Genomic DNA, 18,951 nt, shown 5'->3' on the forward strand with positions numbered 1-18,951 from the left:
TTTGGTAGGCGATTACTTCACAATGAGGTCTAAATCTTGTTTCTGTTTTGACAACAATATTGAAGTGTAATAATTGGTTACTGAGAGTAACTTGTGTTTCTAACCTTGACTGACGTTGTTTGAGACTATTTTTAGCTTTTGTTTTTAAAGAAACAGTTATTTTATGTAATAGTCATGACAGAAGCCAGCTACAACCTGGAAATAGTTAATTAAACAGTCTTTATTTAACATTGAATCAGGTCCTCAGAACACGGAATGTCTTTGCTTGTCTTGTACAGCCCAAGGATCATACTTGGCACTTAATTTCCTAATATTTGAATTGATCAGAACATTTAAAATTATGCATAGCGGACTGATTCTGATCTCTCTCACTCTGGATTTACACACCAGTGTAATTCCACTGATTTCAGTGCTGTTGCAGCTAACTTAGCTCAATGTGAGTGAGCTCAGGCCCAGTATTTGCATTTAGTAAACCAAAACCCAATAAAACCTTTCTCCTTCTGCACAGTTTTTAAGCAGTGTGCACATAAGACTGTTTTTTGGTTTGAGGAGACTGGCAGAGGGGGAAGAGATAGGGGAGAAAAAGCAGAGGCAGAGTTGGCTGTAGGAGCAGAGTTTTTCGCCTTCCTCCGCAGCATAGGGCAGGGGTCGCAAGCTGGAAGATTCTCTGCGACTTGAAGTCTTTAGATCGCGATCTGGAGACTTCAACAGCAGAGCTAAGGGAAAGTGGGGGGGGTCAGCTTTTGTGGCCTGCATCATGCGGGGGGTCAGACTAGATGACCATATTGGTCCCTTCTGACCTTAAAGTCTATGAGTCTATGAGCTGGCCTGCAAAACAATTTTTTGTCATGCCTCCCACTTAAATCCTTTTGACTCCTGTCCTGTAGGATCTCACCACTATCCACAGGGCTAGCATGGGGACTTTAGAAGCAGGGTGGTTAGTGAAATGGTTCTTTGGAGTACATCCCAACCTTAAGTGACTCATTTATGTAGAAGTGTGTGGGCAGGGATCTTTAGGTGCTTCCTGCTGCAGAAATGTGTATTTGTGGTTTGTTCCTTTCAGCATTGGTGATCATCACATTGGTCAACAGCGCTGTACATTTTAAGGCTAAAGGGCTTGAAACTTACCTCTCTCCCTTGCCTAACAAAGAAAGCTGAGATTCTCGTATAGCTTTCTAGTTCTCCCCCAGATCAGTGGGTCTGTAGTGGAGTCTTTGCAAGGGCAAAGGGCCACTCTAGTAAAAGACAAAAGCCTCTGGACCAAATCTGGATTTTTGACCACTGTATTCCAGATTTCTACGACACAAGGGAACTCAAAAGCAAGGTGTTTAGTACCTCAGGACAATTAATTCTTTGTATACTGGCTATTCCCCAGATGTTTATTAGGCAATATTTTGATGAATAAAATATAATACTCAAAATTCACAGTTCAGATTGAAGGTAAACAGAAACAGATGATAGGGCCAGATCTTCTGCTGCTATAAATCAGTGTAGCTCCATTGATGTGTATAGGGGGTACTTATCCACATGTGATATGAATGAGGTTCTGTTTCTCACTTTAGAGAAGGTCTACACAACAACAGCTGTCTCCACGGAATCCCCCATGTGTATGTAGAGTGCTGAAGTGCACTCTCTGGAACATTTTACCACAGTCTGTTTCCAACACAAGATAGTGCTGGGTAGATCCAGGTGCAGTAGATCAGTTTAAAGTGTTTTCACTTAGCTAAACACCACTGAAAGCAAGTCAGACTGGTACTCAAAACAATTAGTCCTTGTAGGTGGGGAGGGAATCTTTATTTTTCTCCAGGAGCTGCCTTCTATAGCGGCTGCCTTAATTTCTATTCATGATTTCCCATAATCTACCATTCACATGCATATGTTAAATTGTTGTGTTGTAATGTTAAGGTTGTGAAATATTACAGGTTAATGGAAAAAGGATTTTCATTTTTACAGTCCTCCAAATTTTATTTTTTCTAATACTTTTGGCAGTTTATATTTTCCTACCCAATATTATGTCCATTTTCAGAATAATTATTTCTCTAAAGTGAAGTTAGTACAGCCTCGGTTATCCAGAATTCACCATTATCTTAAGCAGGGTCATGTTCTCTGACACCTAATAATTACATAGAGAATTCCCTTTATTAGCCAAAACCTTGATTATCCAAAATTACTCAGTGTTCCCCTTGTCATTTGACTAATACTTTGTCTTGTAATTACCAATCCTCCACTCCCAGCCCTTTAGGTTTCTTGACTTCAGAAATGGCGTAACCATTATAAATGGGAAACTTTCAAATAACACTTAATGAGAGAGTCCATAGACAAACCTCCTAAGAGCAGGAAGAAACCATCAATAAACTCTTACTACTTATTCTTGCATTTCCTACAAGAGTATGGTGATGCTTTGGTGCCCTCTGCTGCTTTGCAAGAAGTATTTTTTGTTTTTAGTTTACATCGTCTTTTGACTCTGACTTCACATGTACTTTGCTACCTACTCAAAAAGTCCATTACTGTGTGTATGTCCACACGCTCAAACACAGTACCAGAGCTTTTTGCATACATGGTGATGTGTTCTCATGTGTGAGCTTGATATGGAGCTGTAAACTTTTAAATTTTATTATTTTCACAATTTTCATTACTTTTCAGGTTTGAACTGGAAGAGGGAGAGATTGCTTGACCATAGGGCAAGCAGATTTCACACTCAAACCTCTAGGCTACTTTTAATATTTCTTAATAATTAAAACCATCTTCATAGCAAGAGAGGATCAATTGCATAACACATTCCTTCTAGAGGCCCTGATTCAGCAGGGCACTTAAGCACATATTGAGACCACAGCCTATCATGCTGACCAATATTCTATCAGCTTGTTGTCTCTTATCTTATATTTTACATTGTAAGTTCCTTGTGATAACAACCATCTTTTTGTCCTCTGTTTGTGTAGCATCTAGCACAGCGGGGCCTTGGCCAAGTCACTGATGAAAATATTGACTAGTATCTGTCCTGGGTCAGTACTGTTCAATAGTTTCATTAATTACTTGGATAATGGAGTGGAGAGTATGCTTATAAAATTTGCGGGTGACTCCAAGCTGGGAGGGACTTTGAAGGACAGGATTAAAATTCAAAATTATTTTGGCAAATTGGTCTGAAATCAGCAAGATGAAATTCTGGGATGTATTAACAGGAGTGTTGTATGTAAGACACTGGCGGTAATTGTCCCTCTCTGCTCTGCACTGGTGAGGCCTCACCTTGAGTGCTGTGAAAATGGGAGAAAGTCCAAAGGAGAGCAACAAAAATGATAAAAAGTTTAGAAAACTTGACCTGTGAGGAAAGATTAATAAAAACTGGGCATGGTTAGTCTTGAGAAAATAAAAATGAGAGGGGAACTGATCAGTGTTAACATATATTCAGGGCTGTTATAAGGAGGACTGTGTGCAATTGTTCTCCACCTCCACTGACGGTAGGCCAAGAGGTAACAGGCTTAATCTGCAGCAAGGAAGATTTAGGTTAGATGTTAGGAAAACCTTTTTAACTACTGTATAAGGATAGTGAAGCCCTGGAATAGGCATCCAAGGGAGATTATGGAACCCTCGTCATCCAGTGTTTCTCAAACTGGGGTCCCAACCCAAAAGGGAGTCGCAAGCCTATTGTAGGGAGGTTGTGGTATTGCCACCCTTACTTCTGCGCTGTTGCAGGTGGCGGCGCTGCCTTGAGAGCTAGATGGCATGATGTGAGGGTGGGGGGGAGGTCATCACAACCTGAAATATTTTCAAAGAGGGTCCCAACAAAAAAAGTTTGAGAACTCCTGACAAACACTTGTCGGGCATGGTCTAGGTTTACTTGGTCCTGCCTCAGGGCAAAGGGATGGACTAGATGAGCTGTCAAGATCCCTTCCAGCCCTACATTTCTATGACTAGTGCACCTAGGTGCTGCCACAGTACAAATAATAATTAATCATAATAACTTACTTTAATCATGTGATTAGTCCCAACAGAAGGCTTTACTTACCTAAAGAACTGTGTGCTATTAAGAGGAATTAAACAATTTAAACAAGTAGAAATCTTCCATTCCTTAGAAACCTGCATAGTTTGACGCGTATGCTTTCTACTTTTAGTTTCCTGATGTTTGTAACTCAGAAGGAAATCTTGCTAATATTTTTGTCTCTTCCAGGCTGTTGTTTGGTGGGAGTTTTGGTTTTTGTGGGGATGGACTGTAGAGCTTTGATTCGGCAAGGCACTTGCATGGCCCTGACTTAAAGCATGTGAAAAAATTAGGCCCATGATTAAGTTCAGGAGCAGAGGAAGCTCCCTAAAAGTGTGAGGGCGGGGGCACCGGCGCCTGAACCGTGCCCCCCCCACCCACCAGCGTCTTCTCTTCTCCCTGAGCCCCAGCCCCGGTGCTGCCTCTTCCCTGCCAAGACCCTGCTTCCCACTCGCTCCTCTCTGCCCCTTCTCCCCCTCCCCCCGTTGCTCGCCCCTATGGCTGGTAAAAAGTGATGGGGCCATGGTCCCCTCGCATCCCCTGTTCTGGCATCCCGGCTTAAGTACCTTTACTGAATTGGGGCCTAGCTGATTGTGAGTGTGGTGTGGTAAGCCTCTCATTCATGGCGACTTTACATAACGCAGACTCTGTGAATTACTCCCTCTTGTTTAACAGGGGCGGTGTTTGTTTGCCAGTGGCAGTCCGTTCGAGCATGTGGTTTTGAAAGATGGACGATCCTTCAAACCAGGCCAGGGAAACAATGCCTATATTTTTCCAGGTAGTATCGAGAATTCTGTTCTTCCGCTTTAAGATTAGATTATTTCAGAGTTGTTACCTAATACCGCAGCATTGCCTAGAGACCCCACTCAGGACTGGGGCTCCGTTGTACAGGCACACAGTAAGACACCTTCCCAGCCCTGAAGAGCTTAGTCTAGTTTAAGACAAGACTTAAGTGAGTACAATAAATAAATGGAGGCCGTTAAGGATATGTGATATGACAAGGACGAGTGATCAGAATACATGGTGACATAGGCTGTCTGTGTGCACAATTAGCAGGTTTCAGTTGGATTACTTTTTAGAAATATAAAGAACCAAGGCATATTATTGAAGACATTGCTTCCTTATGGCCACCTGCCAAAGTGTTTATTGTTTCTTGGCGGGGGGGAGGGGAGGGCTTTCGTAAAGATGCTGTTCTTCTAATTACTTTTGCACAGATAATAGTGCAAAAGAGGCATCATCGGATAATTTTTTTAAAACAAAACCTGTATTCCCCCCACCCCCCAAGTTGCGCATTCTGGTATGTTCCTAGGACACCAGTAACTAGTCTTCAGAACTTGTGTTTTAACATTCAACTAAAGTGAATGTATGAACCAAGAGTTCTGCGCATTAACCAAAAAAAATCCAGCACAGCACTTGAGTGTTCCACCGTCTGTCTATGCTGATGTAGCAAAAGTAGCCCTTCTCTCTCTCCTTTGCTGTGAATCTATTGGCACTTGACAGAGGAGGTTTAAAAAATCATATCCATAAATCTGAAACACTTTTTTATGGTTGTCTGTATTTCTTGCACCCTGTCAATGACAGGGCTGCACATTAAAAATGATTTTATCATAATATTATCAATAATTGTATTATAGGTGTGGCTCTGGCTGTAATCCTCAGCGGTGTTCGGCATATTAGTGATAAGGTCTTCCTTGAGGCTGCAAAGGTATGTGTTCAAACATAGATTATGGCTTTTGAAAGGCGAGATCAGTCACTTTGACATGATGGGCTGAGTTGGACTGATCAAAAATTTTCCACTGAAATGGTTTTTCAGTAGAAAATTGGGTTTTGATTATCAATATTTGTTGTGAGAAATGTCTGCTCATGACAAAAATTTTATTTTTTTGTCCAAAAATAGAGTACCTGAAATATGAAATATTTCAATTTGTAAATGCAGCTGCAGTGCCTCATGGGAATTGTTGTTTGGTTACCTTGTGTTCCCATTCTCCTCTATGGACTGTGCTCTCTGGCTGGACTACGTCTCTTGTGATGCACCATAGCCAGGGATTCTGATGATGCACCACCTCCCTTATCCAAATGGGAGACTGTGGTGCATCATGGGAGTTCAATGAGGGAGCTTGGCCTATGGAGGAGAATGGACACATGGGGCACTGCAGCAGCATTTCCACATCAAAATATTTAACATTTTTGGCCAAAATATTTTGGTTCTCAAATTTCCAACAAAAAAATTACATTTTCCACAACGGTAGGGGAGAACCCCATTTATTGACCAGCTCTAGGGCTGATGTTCTTTTATCTCCCTACATTGCCACGTGTAGTCCAACTTTATGGACTTGATTCACCAGCAGGAGCCTCTGCACTTTAGGGGGGGAAAATGATCCATAAGATGGTTGGATGATGTTACTTGGAGAATTTGTAGCCAGGGCTTTTTAGGGTTGCCCGAGGGGAGAGTAGCTACAAGACAGAACAAAGGTAGAAAGGAAGAACGTCTTAAACCCTGAAATATAGTGTGTGTGGTTTTTATTGTGTGGTTTTTCTTTTTTATTGCAAACATAGGAACAAAGGGGCTCTGTCCAATCTTTGTTGTAATTTCTGTTTCGTTCTTTCATGCACCTTCTGCAGCTTCTTTTGTCTGTCTGTTTGTTTTTCCATCTCCCCCTCTCCTTTTTATATTTACTTATTTATGTTGTTTTATTTGGATGTGAGTGGAATGATGGGATCCATCATTTTGTGCGTCCATGTTAAATGGGCCAACCCTGCAGTGCAGTGGCTTCCTTGTAATTTACCTATTTACTGTTGTTAACATTGAGATGTTGACACTTCAGGAAAGAAACATCTGACTTCAGCTGAGATGCTAAAAAATCTTAATAATAATAATGAGGGAGAGGCTTGTTGCTTTGGACACAGATTGCAGCATGCATCTTTACAGTAATTTTTGAGGCTTTGACTGACTTATACCAAGCACTTTTATATGTATTTCAGGTAAACTGTCCCAGTAAGAACTCACAAACACATTCCTCTGTTTGCAGCTTAGTGATGCATTGCCTCCTGAGAGGGGTCAATAAATTACTAATATTTGTTTTTAATACAGACATTGACAGACCAGTTGACTAATGAGGAACTTGCCCAAGGAAGGCTTTATCCACCACTGTCCAACATCAAAGAAGTTTCTATTTGCATTGCTGTTAAAGTAAGTGGATAGCATTGGCCTACACTAAAAGATACACTATATATTATATAAACTTCCTTTGTAGCATGATATTTGGGACAAAAAAGAACAGACTAGCATTCAGGCTATTGATAAAAGTGCAAAGTACTACACTTAGGAAGGAAAAATCAACTGCATAAATATAAAATGGGGAATAGGTGACTAGGCAGCAGTATTGCTGAAAAGGATTTGGCGGTTATAGAGGATCACAAATTGAATATGAGCCAACAATGTTGCAAAAAATGTCATTGTGGAATATAGTAACAGGAGTGTTGTATGTGAGACGTAAGAGGTAGTTGTCCCACTCTGCTCTGCACTGGTGAGGCCTCAGATGGAGTTTTATGCCAGTTTTGGGCATTGCACTTTTTAAAAGATGTTAACAAATTAGAGTCCAGAAGAGAGCAACAGAATAAGAGGTTTAGAAAACTTGACCTATGAGGAAAGGTCGAAAGAAGTGAGAAGGCCGAGGGGAGGCCTGGTAAGTCTTCAAATATGTAACAGGTTGTTATAATGAGGACAGCAATCAATGGTTCTCCACATCCATTGAGGATAGGACAAAAAGTAGTCAGCTTAGTTTGCAGCAAGTGAGAGTTAGTTTAGGTTGCATATTAGCAAAAACTTCTGATTATAAGGACAGTTAAGCAATGGAACAGGTTATCTAGGGAGATTGTGGAATCCCCATCAATATTGGTTTTTAAGAGGTTAGACAAACACTTCTCAGGGATGGCTTAAGTATACTTAATCATGCCCAGTGCGGTGTGATGAGAAAAGACCTCTTGAGGTCCCTGCTAGCCCTACATTTTTATGATTCTGCTATAATAAGGGAGATTTGTGAAATATTAGTTTATTTATATGCTGGTAATGATCACTAGTCAAAACTTTGTTCCTTTGATTTCTTTGATATCATTCCAGTTCTAGGTCCCTTAAAAGGTTCTGGTCCTTATTCTAGTCCTTTTAGGACTTTAGAAATGTTTCTTCCTCTAGCATAACCTATTTAGTTCTGCCCATAAGGGATTCTCTAGCTTTTGAAGCCCAGATTTGAACTCATGGGAACAGAGTAGTCTCGGTCAAGGGCCACCAGCTATGGAATTCATTGACACCAGAAGTCAAAATGAGCCCTAGCCATACACCCTTTAGGTCATATTGCAAGATTTTCTATCAGCATGCCTTTGCCTAACTTATGAGTTGCAGAATGGTCCCATAAGTAACTGACTTTAATTTGAGACAAGGAGGATAGTTTGTCATTCTCCTAGATGTTGTTGATGCTTTATGTAGCTTGTGGCTTCATGGGTGCCCTAGAAGTGTGCATAATGATACTTTATCTGAACGTTAGATTTTGCTGTATGGCTGCATTCAAAGGGTGTGTTCCTACCTCAGCTGAAAGGATGCAAAGAAAAATACTTGATTATTGTGTATCAAACATTCTTTAGAGCAGTTAATTCCACTGCATAAGATGTCAAAAGTATGGTAGCAATCTTTTTAGTATATAAGATCTTCTGGAATCGCTAATATGAGAGAGAGAGAGAGAGAGAGAGAGAGAGAGAGAGAATAAAAGTGCCACTTCTTGTATTAAAAAAACAAATGTATTCTCCACTTTGAAAAGAACAGAGGTACTAAGGGCCAAATCCTTCCCTTGTCTGCACTTCCGTAGAGAGCAGGGATAGTGGCATATGTGTCTTGTGCGCCTCAAATTTTCCTCACCAGGCCAGGAGCTCAAGGGAGGGATCCTAGATGGGTGAGCATTCTGCTGCCTTCCAGAAGTAGAGTGCACCCCAGACCAGCACATTGCATATCCTGCAGGTCTGTAGCATGTACACGAACTATCTGGGGAGCTGGCCATTACCTTTTAGCTGCCAACTATGCCTTCTTAGGGACTTTGAGCACCAGCCAATACCTAAGCCAGGCCCCCTTTTTACACTCTCTTGTGAGCACTACAGTGAGACCCTGCCCTTTTCCTTGCATAGGGGATACTTGTAATAATGAGAGGTTAAAAAAAAAAATCAGAAGTGTGATTTTTATTTGACACTATCTGCTACCCTCGACTAATCCTTTTTAATACATCTAATTTCACTAGCTTAGCTGAAGATCTCTTCTGTTTTCCTAGTATATCATCCAAAAAAGTATTAACAGGCACAAACTGTACATTGATTTAACTTTTCAGGTTATGGAATTTATGTACGCAAACAACATGGCTTTCCATTACCCTGAACCTGCAGACAAGAACCAATATATACAATCAAAGGTTTGGAGCTACGAATACGAATCCTTCATGCCAGACGTGTATGACTGGCCTGTGTCTACGGCAAAGCCAGCTGAAAGGCACTGACATACAAAAGATCGCACTCCTTGGGTGCTGTCTTCTACTCTGCAGGGAATCCTTTTCAGACCAATTTACGATAATGACTTTTGCAACTTGTAACTTATTTTCCCTCATTTTGTTGTCTCCCCTCCATCCCCTCATTTTTCTGCGTGACTGATTTTTCCCATAAGAATCTGATCAACTATATTGGTGATGGCTCACATCACATGAATGGTATAGCTGTCCAAAATTCATTTAAATGACAGTAATGTTGTAACTCAAGTTTAGAGCCCTCTTTACATCAGAGAATTTTTAAATGGTATTTTAGCCATAGATAAATGATAATGAACTGTATTCTCCGTCTCATCATTGCTGATTGTCAAGATATTTGCTTTTGCTTTTTAATAATAAGTCTTCTGTCTAGTTTCTTCATTGTCATCACGAACAATAAATTGTCGCATCACAGAAAGAATCTGTCAAGAAAAAAGGCCAGATGTATCCAAATGGCAGATTCTGTTCCATCTGCAGAACAAAGCTACATGTGTCCAGGTTTCTATGCTTCATTCAGCCTTCTTGGCTGTGGGGAGGCCAGTGTTGTGTGCACATTTGAAATTTGCAACACTATTTGTACTCTACAGTTTAATCATTGTATAGAATTTATTATTGGAAAAAATTGTGAATTAGTTTGAAAAAAGTTATTCTTGAAAAGTCTGAAAATAATCACATTATAGTCGGGAGGTTTTATGTAAGCAAAAGAAGGTAAACTATTGCAGATTATTCTACTTTTTGAGATGCAGTTTATAAAGCAGTCTACAGAATCCTTTATAGTGAGTTGTGGACGCTACGGGTGGTTCAGTTTAGCTGCAGAACTCAGAAATTATCTGCCAAAAGATTTTGGTTTGATTTGTTTTCTTTTTAAGGTTCTGTTACTTTTAAGCAAACCTCTCAGCATTGTGTTCTTCCTAGAACTTACATCCTTTGTTTTCACTTGAGGAGTTTGTAGAGCCAGGTGACCCATCACTGACCAGAAGTGACTCCAAAACAGACCTGCTTGGTGCTTTGAACAAAAGTTATTTTCCCTCTTTCTTCTTTTTTCTGTTGCTGATTAAGCTGGAACAGTGGGTGCTGCAGGCAGCTGTTGATATGTGCACTTCCAGCGGTTTGACTGCATGTTTCCTGCAGTCTTCGCTTGATAGACTCCCAGTAGTTCAGCATGAATAGAAGTCTCGAAAAGTCTGACTTTCAAAAGTTTTCAGTCGATCCCTTGTTCCTCTTCACGCCACAGAATGTGAATTTAATTTAACTTCTATCAAGTTACTCCATATGAAATCAGAAGTTGTGGCCAGATCATTGCTAGATTACTTCTTTTTTTCTCATCGATTCATTCAGGCTTAGCCTCCTGTTGCATGGAAGGCCCTGAATTTGACGTGGGTATTATTGTTTTGGTTCCTTCTCGTTTCCCCCCCCATCTACTGTCTGAGTGAATCCAGTTCTCTACATTAGTAGACACAGAATGTGGCTATTGCTGGTTGTCTGTGACTTTGTTAAAACCATCCCCTAAGAGCAGGGGTAACATAAGACTAGACAAAGGGAACTGTGTGCTTTACTGGAGTTTTGCTGTGTCAAGAACCAATGGCAGAAATAAATAGCTCTTCTGGCTGAACTGACAGGCTAGAAGCCAAGATCCAGATACATGAATAAATTTATCCATGGCAAATGTATGCACAGCAGGAAGCGCAGACACCAGGCCCCCTTGAAGAGGGTGCAGAGCCCCCCGTCCTTTTATTGCTTACTCTGTTATGGTTTTAAAATAAACATGAATTGATTGTTTTTATCTTTTTAAGAGCAAAAGGTGAGAGGAAGAAAAGTAGAGTTTGCAGTAGATTTTAACTAGGTGAGGAGAGAAGACTGCTTTTTCCAAATATCTCAGTGATGGAAAAATTACTTGACAATATACTGAGGTTTTGGTAAAACACAGAGTGTGGAGGCGGCTCTAAATTCTACGTCGTTGTGTTTTGTGAATTATGAGGTTCGCAATTTATATATCTATAAAAAAAGACCAACACACACATGGTGTTTTTACAAAGAATTCCTTTTCATCTATTTTTGCGATGCTTGGTTTCTAGTGTATTTATAAGTTAATTTAAACTTGAATCTTATTCTGGGATCATTATTTATTTAGTACAGAAAATAACTACCAGGTCTTCTGAAAACTCAAATCTCACCAAAGCATGAATTGAGAATTAGTTATTTCTGTGTAAGTGTATTAAAGTAAACGTGCAACAAACATTTCCCCACTCCTTCCAGTGAAAATGTGAATTTAACAAAGAAAAAAATAAGCACTCCATATGTTGCCCTCATGGTATGTGTTGAAGATGAATCTTCTGTATCCTGGGTCAGCAATGACTGCAGAGACTGTGTGCTCAGCCATTGGGGGAAGGTTGTACCTTGTGACTAAATAGAAACATACATAGTTCCATTTAGGGCCTATTTCTCAGAAGAGCTGAGCAGCCACAATTCAGAGTCAATAGGAACTGTACGTACTCTGCACTTCTGAAAATTAGGCCCTTCAAGAGTGGCATTGACTGACCACAGTAGGCTGCTGCCCTAGGCTGTAAGGATAGCAGCTGATACTGCCAGCCAAAACACAGAAAAAAATTGGCAGGGACTTCCAATAAAGGTGTGGACCAGGTTTCCTGTTTTCGCAAAACATACTCCGTTATTTTCTTGCTGGCCTCCATCTGTAGGAGCCAAGAGCATTACATTGTGACTTGTAGTGGCATTGACCAGCTGTGAATGTTTTTGAAACTTTGTTTGAGATACAAGAAGGCACTGAAAAGGAGAGGAGGGAGCATAGCTCTTCTATCTGACTCTGTCCCCGTCTATACTACATCTATAACTGAAACAGAAGACATATTTAAAATACAGTTGTTCCCTGATCTGGGTACAGAATGCTTCAAAGTTCTAATGTATGTAGGATCTGACTATGTCTCTGCAACTGGGTAAAGATCATAGAAGTCCAGGGTTTTAACTTAGTTACTAGTACACAGATCTCATCTAACTTGCAACTTGTGACTAGGTTTTGTTGTTCAGTTATCACTGGATCATAACTAGGGTCTAAGATTATACATGTAATTTACCACCACTGTGTTTTCTATTTGTGACAGAGGTACCAGTTCAGGTAATCCTACTTTGGATGCATTTCACTTTTCCTTTTTATTATTTTTAAATACATGCTGAAAGGGATGAGATAGATTCCATGCATTATCATATTTAATAAGTTCATTCAAACTACCTAAGAGCATTAATTAAACTATTGAAAATTCACTGATCTGTCATCCGGAAAGGAAACCCCATCGAGTTCAGCTTCCTATTTTAACATAATTCTGATTTTGCTTTGCAACCATTATCAAGGGTAGTTATACACATTTATCAATAAAGGAAATTATCTTAATCCAAAGAAAATAAAATTTTATCACTGGTGTTGCATTCTGTAGCACTGAATGGTGCAGAATAGGCATACACTTCTGGTTAAAAATCATTGCTTCGGGCCTGATCCTGTCCTCAATCTGCACATGCTCCCAGTCACTTGTGCACACAGAACAAATGCTTTAACTCTCCTCCACTCCCTGTTCTATACAGTGCTGAGCACTTCTGACAAGGGGCTGAGGAGCCTAAACACCCATTAAAGGCAATGAAGCTGAGGGTGCTGAGCCTCTTCCAAGATTGGTCCGAGTTGTGTTCCCATTCACATCAGTGGGACCAGGACCAGTCCTTTAGAGAACAAAGGAGGGAAACATCTGTGTTTACAAGTGAAAGGAATGTGCACTTAAAAAAAAAAGAGTAACTAAGGGAACATGGCTTAACTGTACAAAATATACATGTTGTTTGCACTTGTGTTTGTAGCGGAGTTGGTCCCAGGATATTAGCGAGACAAGGTGGGTGAGGTAATATCTTTTATTGGATCAACTTCTGCTGGTGAAAGAGACATGCTTTCGAAGTTACAGAGAGCGCTTCAGACCTGAAGAAGAGCTCTGTGTAGCTTGAAAGCTTGTTGCTTTCACCAACAGAAGTTGGTCCAATAAAATATATTACCTCACCCACTTTGTCTCCTGAAAATATACTTGCTCAATAAAAAGCATTTGAAAGCTTTGTATAGTCTATACTACTTTTGGCTAACAACTGTGTGTTAAAGCCAAATGTTGTATCCAGTTAATACAAAAATGTAACTTGCCACATACATTCGTTTAGACATATAATGATGTTGCATGATGTTCTATGCATTTTACAAGCTTTAATGGGAAAATGTTGTAAGTGAAGTATCGTTTCACCTGCATCAGTATTTAATTTGTTTGCCGCAAGCAGATGAATTTGTTCTTTGTACTTTTTCCAGCGTGTTTTTTCTGTAGGAGGGGATGAAGTGATTCTTAATCACTAACTCTTTTAGTGTGAAAATGTAATGACGGGATAAAGGACAAGTGCTCCTTTTTTACTAAACAATAGTCTTGTTCTTTAAGGAATATTACTGTGAGAGAATTGGATTATTGCCAAGTTAACAGTGGCATCATTGCTGTCATACAGATACAGCCATGTATCTCAGCTCAGACTGGATTTTAAGTAGGCACAAAGAGGCAACTATCTCCTTTCATTTAGGGCCTGGTCCTGCTCCCATTACTTTATTGGTGCAGGATCAAGCTCTTAATATCATTTCATTTTGTCATCTCGCAGTCTTTTCAGTATGAAATGTGAGAATAAAAAAATTCAGACTTTAATAGTCTCATGATTCTAAATGATACACCGAAGTTTACAAATCATATTGCTTTGTTTTTTATATAATGCCCACAACTGCCATAAATGCTGTATAAGAACTTTCACAACATCAATCCTGCACATTACATCTATTCATTGTATGATGAATGCTGGAGAAAGGGAAAACATCTAACTAGCGAATAATTATTGATTGAACATACAAAAACAGATCTGGGCAATAATGCCAAACCAGTACCATCTTCAGCTGAATGCTGTTGTAACATGCCTCTGGTAGAAGTGTCATCTGTCTATATCTATGTATTTGTCCATCTTGACCTTTCTAGGTACTTCTAACATTCATGTCTCCTTAATATCTCAATGCCTACAAATGGGCAGGGTGGCACATATGGGACCACTCCAGCATGCTATAGGCCTCTTCTTGCTGCTGTTACCTTCTGAAGCACAGTGTTTGGTGCTGATGGAGCCTAGTAGTGCTTATTATGGAGGGATATGTTTTAGTATCTTCTGATGCAGTGGATCATAGCTGGAACTCATTTAAAACCTCTGTTCATAGCAGCTGTTTGACTCGCTAGCAGTCCAAACCCTATGCACCTATGTAAGCACTGGAGGGAATTTAGTATACTGTGTACAGATGTCTTTACATGCAGTTCTGTTCTGAAAAATGACTAAGAATGGCCTCATGAGGTTCCATATTTATCTCTCTGACATCAGAACAAATGTGCTCAGTGTACAGGTAGAAAGTTGTTTTTTCTAACTACTAGCCAATGCACACACAGCCTGGGAACTTTAGAGTCATCTCTTCTTGTGCATGACCTTCAACGCTAATAAAGTGTCTGCTGGGAGAATTGTGTCTTCACGTACAACTGTGAACTCACATTGCCTTCAACAGGCTTGTACAGGTGTGGCTGACTGGAACTTTTGTACCAGTTGTGTTGCTGATACATAAGATGGAATAGAATCCAGCTCATTTTCTCCTAGCTCCATTGGCTGTGGTGGACCAGCAGGCACAAAGACCATTAAAAAAATAAAAAGTTACTATTCCGAGTCAGATCTGCTGAACATACACAAAGACTGGATTTGATGAGTAAGAAAATGTCATTTTTACATTCAACAAAAGTTTCAGACTTTAGTGGGAGCCGCATGTCTCCAGCACCTTTAAAATCAGGCCCGAGGTGTCCAAAGTTGTGCACCCAAACATTCAGAGACACAAAATAGTGAACATTTCTGAAAACTTCAGACTAGAAATGCACTTTAAGGAGCAATTTTTATGAGTCTGGATGATTGTAGAGTGCACTTTGGGAATGAGAAAGGTCCCTTCCATTTTAGTTTTGAGGGAAAGGGGAGAAGTCTCGATTACATTGGAAACTATGTTCTTAAAAACTGATCAGTAAAATTAACTGAGGCAGTTAAAATATTTTTAGCATTAAAAGATCTAAGCAAACTCAGCAGGTCTTATTTATCCTTACTGAAGCAAAACTCACATTGACTTCAATAAGGAGTTTTACCTGCATAACCTTCCTGATTTTCCTGGTTTTTAGAGCCTGATTCTGCACAATAGAAGTCAGTAGGAGTTTTATCATTGCCTTCAATGGGAGCAGGGATCAAGGTCTCTCATGGGGCACAACTCATTGTGTTATATAGGCACTCAATCGTTTTTTCAGAATTTGGCTCATCTGTCCTTAAAGAAGTTACTCTATGACAAAAATGGAAATCAAAATTACTCTCCAGACTAGGGTTCCCATAGATTCGGGTTTTCCCCGCACATGACCTCTTTTTTTGGTCCACCGATCTCCATCCGGGCAGATTTTTGAAATATGAACAAATGTCCTGTGATTTTTCCGTGCTCATCCTTTTTTCAACCTCGATTCTGGTAGAACTGCAATTGCTGGTGTGCCCTAACAATGGCATGCATGTTTACTGGTTTGCCACCCTTCTGTGCTGCTGCTGGTGGCAACGCTGCCTTCAGAGCTGGGCAGCCGGAGAGCGGTGACTGCTGTTCGGGTGCCTAGCTCTGAAGGCGGTGCTGCCACCAGCAGCAGCATAGACGTAAGGGTGGCATGGTATTGACTGTTGAGTCACTGAAAGGGATCCTGCTTGTACAGTACAACTTCAGGCACACATCTTGCAAAGACTTTCATGGCACAACAGGAAGAAGGCAGTAGAAAAGAACTGACTGCATGTAAAAAGGTACATTTAAATTTGATTTACATTTATTTTTGAGGCCATTACACTTGTTTATAAATGTTAGATATTCAAAGTAAAAAGAAACTGTACTCTCCTTCCCCTGGCAGTGTCCTCTATTTGGGAACTTAAAATATGGTAACCCTGCTCCAGACTACACACAGTAAATCAGCCTGCTCTTCTGGAATAAAATTAATGGCAAAATTAACAGTTGTTTATTTCAAACATGCTATAAAGAAATCGCTCTATATTGGGAATGCTTGTGTGAACAATTCTAGTCTAGACAAAGGGACTCTTTAGGATGTCAAATTCAATCTAGGATTTGATTTATTTCAGGAGGGCCAGGGGTCAGCTGAAACAAAAAAAATTGTGTTGAAATGTGAATTGTTTCTTTTTTCTCCTTTTATAATATTGTACCTGTACTGAGATGTGTGTTCTGGTCTTCTATTTTCTTAGTAAAATGCATTTTCCTTTGCCCAAATTATGCTTGATTCTGTTTTATTCTTAAAATAATGTATCTGCTCAATATACAGCACTTTCCAAAAGTGATACTAAATTGCTTGAGAGAATCTTGCATTTTTACTCTATTCTAATGGATTTCAGTGCCAATGGAAGTGAGCAACAACTAACGTCGTCCTACAGCAGGTCCTGTGCAAGTATCCCCCATACAGCTATGTCAATGCCCCTCAATCCTGACCTACGATATTTTTTTATTCCAGACCTAGGTGACTCGTAAGTAGGGACTCCCAGCTATGACAACCGTTTATGGTAACATATGTAAATAGTGGGACTAGCAGGATATCTCCAAATTCATCTTCACATTAACCTAAAATGGGATTAGAATCCACAGATCGTCTAGGTTTTTTTTTTTTTTTTTTTTTTTACCAGTATGTTATGCTAAAGATACTGGACAAAATTCTGTTCTCTTATCCACACTGTGGCTTTATTGCTTAGTTTGCATTCTCTCCACACTCAGAACTCCCAGTGTTGTCAATGGAAATTCTGTGCATGGAACAAATGTGGAAAATGCAAAGGACTGGCAGCATGGGTCAGAGAACTTTGCCCCTTGTGAGCCATTATTGGAAGAGTGGGCAAAACCCTAGTAGCACTTCAGAAAATGGTATTCCATTCCTATTTTCTCCATTAAATCAATGTTCCCCATCTTGTAGAAATTACTGAGTTTTGCTGATGAGCTATAAAGAGAAAGGGTCTGTGGCTGCCCCACTGTGAACTGTTGTAGTGCTCATCCCCCCTGGTTTTAAAGTAAGCGGTTAACATTTGACCTCAAATATATTCCTGCAGGCATACCTGATCTTCTATACACTTTCTAGTTGTAGATCTCAAAGAACATTACAAAGGAAGTCAGTATCATTATGCCCACTTTACATATGGGGAAACTGAGGCGTGAGAGAGGTGACTTGCCCAAGGTCATCCAGCAGGTCAGTGGCAGAGCCAGGAATAGACTCCAAGTCTCTTGAATCTGGTCCAGGGCTCTGACTGCTAGGCCAGGATTCATTTATTACTACAACCCCTTGCTGCTCAGAAGTTCTGGTGACAGTTACAGTTATGTTGCTATATCGTGCCCCCACTGAAATCCATGGGGATTTGTAATGACCCGTGGGAAGGGCTGGGAGCAGTCAGCCAGCCCTAATAAGAACAGCAGTGCCGCTTAGCGCTGTGTGGAGAGCATCCTGAGAGCCACAGGAATAGCTGGTACCATAGGACTGCTGTGACAGCCAGACTTTCAGCCACTTTCAGGCTTGTCTTTACTGCCAAAAAGGTGGAGTTCACCATCATATAACTAACCAGTTAGTTATTTTGCTGTAAAATCCTAGGTGAAACAAGACAGCTGTAGGTTTTAACCACCAGGTAGCTAGGTTAATTCAATGCTATCTTCCCCCACCTGCGGTTGACCTCACTAGTTTATCATAGCAGGTAGGAGGAGCCCCAGTCATGGACCAGGACATGGTTGTGCAAGGCACTGTATAAACACAGAAGAAAAAGAAAGTCCCTGCCCTCAAAGAGTTTACAATCTAATGATTGTGGTTTACTTTAGGGCAAAACTACAGGTGCATTGTCTCCACTAGGATTTTACAGCAGGATAGCCCATAGAGTTGCCAACCCTCCAGAATTGTCGTGGAATCTCCAGGAATTAAATGTTAATTTTTAATTAAAGATAATGTCATGTTATGAAACCTCCAAGAATTCATCCAACCAAAGTTGGTAACCCTAATAGCCCAGGATAAAAACACTTTTTTTGTTTTGTTTTAGCAATGATGACAATGCCTGTTATGCTATCTACCAGAACTTCCTGGCGACATTGCTAAAAATGCTTGTTGCTCCAAAAATGCAGGATCTTTACTCTTTGGCTTGCTAACATAATGCAGCCTTTCTGATTTCATCCACTATTGGGCAGTGATAAACATACATACCAGTCAGTTCATTGCATAGCTCTGGGAACTTTGGCTGTGTATATGTTCTGCATTGGTGATGGCAATTTCTATATATCATTTCTGT

At 40.2% G+C, this 18,951-nt stretch overlaps 1 protein-coding gene across 1 annotated transcript in view; it reads left to right on the forward strand.

Moving 5' to 3' along the window:
* The window catches only part of ME2 (malic enzyme 2), a 41,626-nt gene extending 28,188 nt beyond the window's left edge, over positions 1-13,438 (forward strand). Inside the window, exons 13-16 of the mRNA XM_026649319.1 lie at positions 4,652-4,754; positions 5,611-5,681; positions 7,068-7,166; positions 9,346-13,438. Of these exons, the coding sequence (XP_026505104.1) occupies positions 4,652-4,754; positions 5,611-5,681; positions 7,068-7,166; positions 9,346-9,510 (438 nt within the window). The 3' untranslated portion in view covers positions 9,511-13,438. The remainder of the gene's footprint in view (positions 1-4,651; positions 4,755-5,610; positions 5,682-7,067; positions 7,167-9,345) is intronic.
* The last annotated feature ends 5,513 nt before the right edge of the window (positions 13,439-18,951 follow it).

The sequence above is a fragment of the Terrapene carolina genome, unplaced genomic scaffold (assembly GCF_002925995.2).
Source record: "Terrapene carolina triunguis isolate 2854851 unplaced genomic scaffold, T_m_triunguis-2.0 Scaffold69, whole genome shotgun sequence".
Lineage (NCBI taxonomy): Eukaryota > Metazoa > Chordata > Testudines > Emydidae > Terrapene > Terrapene triunguis.